Source organism: Danio aesculapii, chromosome 2, assembly GCF_903798145.1.
Source record: "Danio aesculapii chromosome 2, fDanAes4.1, whole genome shotgun sequence".
Lineage (NCBI taxonomy): Eukaryota > Metazoa > Chordata > Actinopteri > Cypriniformes > Danionidae > Danio > Danio aesculapii.
Window position 1 is genome coordinate 27501 of NC_079436.1, and position 7500 is coordinate 35000.

Below are 7500 nucleotides of genomic sequence, written 5' to 3' on the forward strand. Positions count from 1 at the left end.
TTTTGTATGTCCTGAACTTTTCCTGTTATTGATGATGATACAGACAGTGCCCTGATCATCATCAGGCGAAGCAGCACCAGCTCGCACTGAACTCCAGGCTTATGCTAGTTCTGTTCAATAAAATCAGCAAAATATGTAAATGCAGAGTGACACCACGATGCTGTTCCCTGCTGAAGTTCTGCTCAATTCTTACTCGATTTCCTTTAGGATCATGTCTTGTTTTCTCTGTGTTGTGTTATAATTATAGTTTATTATTACAGACTTTAAGGAACCACTGAGCAGAATTGAGCATCAATAGGTAAGGACTGAAAGCAGATCAGTGCACTGAAGTGTGCAGCGGTGTAGTGATCATGTCCTCTCCTGTCGCTGATAAAATACTGTTTATTTATTTATTTATTTTATAAACATGCTCATTTTGCTAACGAAACTGCGAACTCTTCACCTCTTCCTTCATAGTTCTACATGACCGGAAGTAAACATGCATGTGCACACTTGCGTTCGGGAGCTCATCAACACCATTGAGCCCATTGAATCCTGTTTGATCAGTAATTCCTCTGTGTGCTCTTTATAATCATATTTAAATGTGTTTGTCCACCTGTATTCTGATGGTGCTGTAGAGATTTCAGACAGGAAAGCATTGAACTCGGGTCGCCGTGAGCACGTTATTGCCATGTGTCAACACACAGTACCACTACTGTAACAACAGCTCCAGGCGGGACAACAAAAGCTCCGATCTCATTGGTCGGGCACGTTTTTTCTTTAAAGTATGCTTTAACAACAATGTAAAGAGTAATCCACCGGAGTAATCCACCGGAGTAATCCACCAGAGTAATCCACAGGAGTAATCCACAGGAGTAATCCACAGGAGTAATCCACAGCGGTTATACATCTTAAAACCTGTCAAATAAAAATGCTGTATTTTGGTGGCTCTCATCATTAGTCTTGAGGTCAATAATTGATCGGTGCAAAAAATGGTTTTGTTCTGAGCGTCAGCTTTTCTTCTGTTGTCAACTTGAGGGTTTCTATAGCAACTGTATATTAATATCCTTAGCCACGCCCCTCTTATAGTTAGTTTGCTACGAGTAAATGACGCCCTACTTACTATTCAGAGTCCGCTAGAAGTAGATCAGAATACTGAAAGAAGAGTCTCAGAAACTTTCCATCATGTGAGGTCATCATGCTGCAGATGCAGGAAGCTTTTCAGTCTGGGAAGGAAAATCCAGTCAAACACAAACAACCCAGAGTTTGGCATGAAAAACAACCCATTTTTGTGTTCAGAGACTCTTTTCACAGCCGACAGGAGGAAGACCTTCCAAAACCACACACACACACACACAAACACACACCACCAGCCTGATGTTTTCCACCAGTTAGACTCCAGTAAACACTCCATAAAGACATGCTCAGGCTAGAGTCGCTCTATAAAACAGAGCGGGAGATATATCACACTGTACACACTGTAAATATACATTATACTGATCGCTGATGAACCTGAGATGAAGATGATATCCACACTGTGATCAGAGCAGTGTTTCTCTCCCTCCATCATCACCTCTGGCGTTTGTTCTAACTCCTCAGTAAGTGCCCTTAGGAGTGAACACTCCACAGGATGTGCAGCCATGATTCCAGGCTGAAGGGAGCACATGTTGGTTTCACACAGACTGTAAAGTTCTGTCCCGTGTTTCGTATGTGGTGTAATTCTGAAGTCAGCACACTCATATACTGTTCAGAAATGATGATGATGATGATGATGATGATGATGAATGAGCTGCAGATGTGCTGGTGCTGATTTTACCCTCGCTCAGAGAAACATGAGCAGCATTCATCAGCCGGACTCATGTTGGAGAAGAACACACACACACACACACACACAGACACACACAGACCGCAGACGTCTGGCCTGTGTCCACTCTTCACCAGCGCCGTCTGGATCTCTGAAGTGTGTTTCTGCTCCTCATAAAGACTCTAAAATAAACCCTGACGCTTCTCTGTGTGTTACAGACGTGACTCAAGTCTCCAGACTCGCTGTCAGACAACACCAGGCTGCAGTTTGGGATGTAAACAATAACAATGCTCCTAACGTATTTCTACAGCTTCCAAGAATCCAGATAGGCCCATGTATTGATAAATAATGTTATGAGCGCTGTTTTAAGGTTAGGATGTGATTGAATTGGCTCTTGTTAGCTGTGAAATAGTTTGACAGCAGGCAGGAAATGTCCATGGGCCAGTGACGTCGCCATATTGAGCAGGGCTGTCCTCTGTTTTCCTCAGGCCAGCACAGTCCACGTTACAGCGGATCTCCTCAGCTCTGATTTCTGCCAATTTCACTTGTGGTGTTCAATCTAATCGAGTATGAAAGGGTCAGCTCACCCAAACCTGAACCTTCTGTCCTCATTTACTCACTGTCCACTTGTTCCAAACCTTCATGAGTTTCTTTATAGTGTTGAACACTGAAGAAGATATTTTGAAGAATGCTGTAAACCTGTAAGCATTGTCTTCCACAGTATTTGTTCTTCCTACTACTGAAGTCAATGGTTACAGGTTTCCATCTTTCTTCAAAGTATCTTCTTTATTGTCAGACAGGTTTATAACGTGTCGTGTGAGAGTAAATAGTGAATGTAGATTTTGAGGTGGACCGTGCCTTTAATGTGATGTGAACATGCAGAAGTGCTCAGATCAGTGCAAACACAGCGGAAACAGTGCTTTAATTAATATATCTCGTCATCACTGATGTCAGAAATGACTTTTATTCTCAAACACCTTTCTGCTGTGCTAAAATGTCTTTCGCTTTCTCCAAATTCACAGCAGCAAAATCCCAAATGAGGAAACATTGATAGAGTTGATGAGTGCTGCGACTCCTTCAGCAGTGCTGGTGTCCGTCTGTTACTCCTGCAGATGAATGAGGACAATCCTCACAGAACAACCTTGACTTGTGCATGAAAATCAGACTAACATCTGAGAGAGGATATGGGTTCAGTGAAGGAAACATCTGCCTAATGACACACACAGTCCAGCTAAAACAGCGGAGAGGTATACAGCTGCTGATGTTTATACACACACACACACGCACGCGCACGCGCACGCGCACGCGCACGCACACGCACACGCACACGCACGCACACGCACACGCACACGCACACACACACACACACGCACACGCACACGCACACACACACACACACATACACACACGCACACACACACACACACACACACACACACACACACATATTCAAAAATAAATGCTCAGTGTTGTTATCTGCACTGCTTCATTGGAGTGGGCTGATTGGTGGAATTTCCTGAACAGCATCATGGGTAATGTAGTTTTTATCGTGAGTTCCACTTTTCCATTGCAGATGATCAGTCGATGGGTCTGATCATCATACGCACAGACTTCATGGAGTAAAATCCTCCTCCGTAATCGGCCCAGAATATGCCGTCCTGAAAGCGGCTGCGATACACTCCGCCTGAGTACCACACACCGTTCAGATTGGTCTGACCGCAGGCGTTGTACCACCAGCCGCCCTTCTGGAAATGAGCACAGTTCCCTGAAACGCGATCAGAGCGTCAGAATCTAAAGGAGAGAGCAGTCTGTCTTATGTGTGTGTGTGTTCAGGTGTGTGTATAAACCTGAGAATGCGTCGTGGTCCCGGTCCAGTGTGGTGAACTGTCTGCCATTGTGGCTGGTTAATGAATCTCCAGCGTTTCCCCGATAGAGTCCCAGACGCAGGCGGTATGACTGGCTCTCCGGCTCCAGGTGGAAGCTGCTGTACGCCGCGTAGACCTTCTTCTCCATCCAGTCCTCCATCTCCACCAGCAGCTTATACTCCTCCTGTCTGCCCAGACTATAGATGGTGTCCAGACCCAACCAGTGCTCACCGTCCACATCACCAAAGCCCTTCTGGAGGACGAGGAGCAGAGGAAACACTGCTGTCATTAGTAGGGTTGGGTCTCGTTTAGGGTTATATCGATACCGGTGCTAAATCAATACTTTAATACGGTGAGTGTTAAAGTTAAAGCGTGTTTTACAAGCAATGATTCTGACACAACATCTAAACTCATCTACTCACTAGTGAACATCTAAACTCATCTACTCACTAGTGAACATCTAAACTCAGCTACTCACTAGTCAACATCTAAACTCATCTACTCACTAGTCAACATCTAAACTCATCTACTCACTAGTCAACATCTAAACTCATCTACTCACTAGTGAACATCTAAACTCATCTACTCACTAGTGAACATCTAAACTCATCTACTCACTAGTCAACATCTAAACTCATCTACTCATTAGTCAACATCTAAACTCATCTACTCACTAGTCAACATCTAAACTCATCTACTCACTAGTGAACATCTAAACTCATCTACTCACTAGTCAACATCTAAACTCATCTACTCACTAGTCAACATCTAAACTCATCTACTCACTAGTCAACATCTAAACTCATCTACTCACTAGTCAACATCTAAACTCATCTACTCACTAGTGAACATCTAAACTCATCTACTCACTAGTGAACATCTAAACTCATCTACTCACTAGTCAACATCTAAACTCATCTACTCACTAGTCAACATCTAAACTCATCTACTCACCAGTGAACATCTAAACTCATCTACTCACTAGTGAACATCTAAACTCATCTACTCACTAGTGAACATCTAAACTCATCTACTCACCAGTGAACATCTAAACTCATCTACTCACTAGTGAACATCTAAACTCATCTACTCACTAGTGAACATCTAAACTCATCTACTCACCAGTGAACATCTAAACTCATCTACTCACTAGTCAACATCTAAACTCATCTACTCACCAGTGAACATCTAAACTCATCTACTCATTAGTCAACATCTAAACTCATCTACTCACTAGTGAACATCTAAACTCAGCTACTCACTAGTGAACATCTAAACTCATCTACTCACTAGTGAACAGCTAAACTCATCTACTCACCAATGAACATCTAAACTCATCTACTCACTAGTCAACATCTAAACTCATCTACTCACTAGTGAACATCTAAACTCATCTACTCACTAGTGAACAGTTAAACTCATCTACTCACTAGTGAACATCTAAACTCATCTACTCACTAGTGAACATCTAAACTCATCTACTCACTAGTCAACATCTAAACTCATCTACTCACTAGTCAACATCTAAACTCATCTACTCACCAGTGAACATCTAAACTCATCTACTCACTAGTCAACATCTAAACTCATCTACTCACTAGTGAACATCTAAACTCATCTACTCACTAGTGAACAGCTAAACTCATCTACTCACCAGTGAACATCTAAACTCATCTACTCACTAGTCAACATCTAAACTCATCTACTCACTAGTGAACATCTAAACTCATCTACTCACTAGTGAACATCTAAACTCAGCTACTCACTAGTGAACATCTAAACTCATCTACTCACTAGTCAACATCTAAACTCATCTACTCATTAGTGAACATCTAAACTCATCTACTCATTAGTGAACATCTAAACTCATCTACTCACCAGTGAACATCTAAACTCATCTAGTCACTAGTGAACATCTAAACTCATCTACTCATTAGTGAACATCTAAACTCATCTACTCACCAGTGAACATCTAAACTCATCTACTCACTAGTGAACATCTAAACTCATCTACTCACCAGTGAACATCTAAACTCATCTACTCACTAGTGAACATCTAAACTCATCTACTCACTAGTCAACATCTAAACTCATCTACTCATTAGTGAACATCTAAACTCATCTACTCACTAGTGAACATCTAAACTCATCTACTCACTAGTGAACATCTAAACTCATCTACTCACTAGTGAACATCTAAACTCATCTACTCACTAGTGAACATCTAAACTCATCTACTCACTAGTGAACATCTAAACTCATCTACTCACTAGTGAACATCTAAACTCATCTACTCACTAGTGAACATCTAAACTCATCTACTCACTAGTCAACATCTAAACTCATCTACTCACTAGTCAACATCTAAACTCATCTACTCACCAGTGAACATCTAAACTCATCCCCTCACTAGTCAATATGTAATCTCATCCCCTCACTAGTCAGCAGGTAGGCTCGTGAGGTAAACTCAGGTTAGTGTGTGTGTACACCTACAGCAGTGTTCAGAGCAGTGATAATTATCATATACATTAATCATGCTAATGATGGCTCCGCCTCCAGCTCCACCTTATAGCTGTCCCAGTTCCTGGAGAAGTTGACGGCTCCATCTTTCCTCCTCTGGATGAGTGTCCATCCTCCTCGGTCCACGTCGTGTTCACACCAGGCCTGAACAGGCGTCAGGGTGTCGTCCGGCTGCAGGAGGATCGAGCCGCTGACCAAGTGTCCCGCCTGCAGTGCCGCATAACAGTCCCGGAACGGACCTGCAGAAGGCAGCAAACACACAAACTACTCAACTCAACGTGAAGCGCAGACGAAGGTGAAGAGCTGGTTGGGGGGGGTCACAGACGAAAGTGAGATGTTAGGGTTAGGTAGGGGCGGTGGGGGGAGGGAGGGGTGGTGCAGACAAAACCGAAGAGCAGGGGGACAGTCATGGAAGAACGTGAGAGGTTAGGTTGTTGGGTGGGGGGGTCACAAACAAAAGTAAAAGGTTAGGGTTCAGTAGAGGCAGTTGGGGGGGGGGGGTGATATACAGATCAAAGTGAAGAGATGGTGGGGGGGACACAGAAGAAAGTGAGAGGTTGGATTAGCTAGAGGTGGTGGGGGAGGGGGTTACAGACTAAAGTAAAGGGTTGGGGTTAGGGTTAAGTAGAGGCAGTGGGGTTTTGGGGTCAGGATTAGTGAAGGGGGGGTGTGGGTTTGGGTGGTTGTGGACAAAAGTAAAGACCCGTTGGGGAGGGGGAAGGGGGGCATGGGGGGGCGTTGCAGACAGAAGTGTAGATCCAGGGGTGAGGTGGAGTGTGCTTGTGTTTACTCGTGCGTCCTATCTGTTGTCACCCTGACTATTCTGCTGCCCCAGGCGGCCACCTAGTTCGCCTGTATGTATGCGCCGGCCCTGTGTGTGTGTTACCCTTCAGACTGCTGTTGTTCTGTGCGGGTCGCTCCCCCGTGTCAGCTGCAGTTGTTCCGGGCCTCTGCTCCTCCGGCCAGCTGTTGCTCCTCTGGATCTCATTGGAGACTCGCGGCACAAACACCGGGATGTTCTCTGGCAGCACCTGCAGGAGCGGTGGCGGGGGTAGGTCCCGGCTCTGCCCCCCATGCACCCGCACACACTGCTCCTCCAGCAGCACCAGCAGCTCCGCCTGGCTGTTGACCTGCTCCGCCAGCGCAGACACCCTCAGCTGCAGCTCCCGGTACCCGGCGGACAGGCGCAGCACGACAGCGGACCCGTTCAGCAGCCGGTTCTGCATTGCCGCCAGCTCCAGAGAGGAGTCCCGCTTGCGCAGGATCTCGTGCAGCAGCTGCATGTAGAGCTGAGTGACCCGCGAGTTCATGTTCCGCGACTCCTTGCGCAGC

At 45.1% G+C, this 7500-nt stretch overlaps 1 protein-coding gene across 1 annotated transcript in view; it reads right to left on the reverse strand.

Moving 5' to 3' along the window:
• Positions 1 to 3176: 3176 nt before the first annotated feature.
• Positions 3177 to 7500, reverse strand: part of angptl1b (angiopoietin-like 1b) — a 4645-nt gene continuing 321 nt past the window's right edge. Inside the window, exons 1-4 of the mRNA XM_056465305.1 lie at positions 7055 to 7500; positions 6214 to 6407; positions 3631 to 3901; positions 3177 to 3548 (exon numbers count right to left, since the gene is read on the reverse strand). The exon at positions 7055 to 7500 is cut by the window's right edge and continues 321 nt beyond it. Coding sequence (XP_056321280.1) covers positions 3361 to 3548; positions 3631 to 3901; positions 6214 to 6407; positions 7055 to 7500 — 1099 coding nt within the window. The 3' untranslated portion in view covers positions 3177 to 3360. The remainder of the gene's footprint in view (positions 3549 to 3630; positions 3902 to 6213; positions 6408 to 7054) is intronic.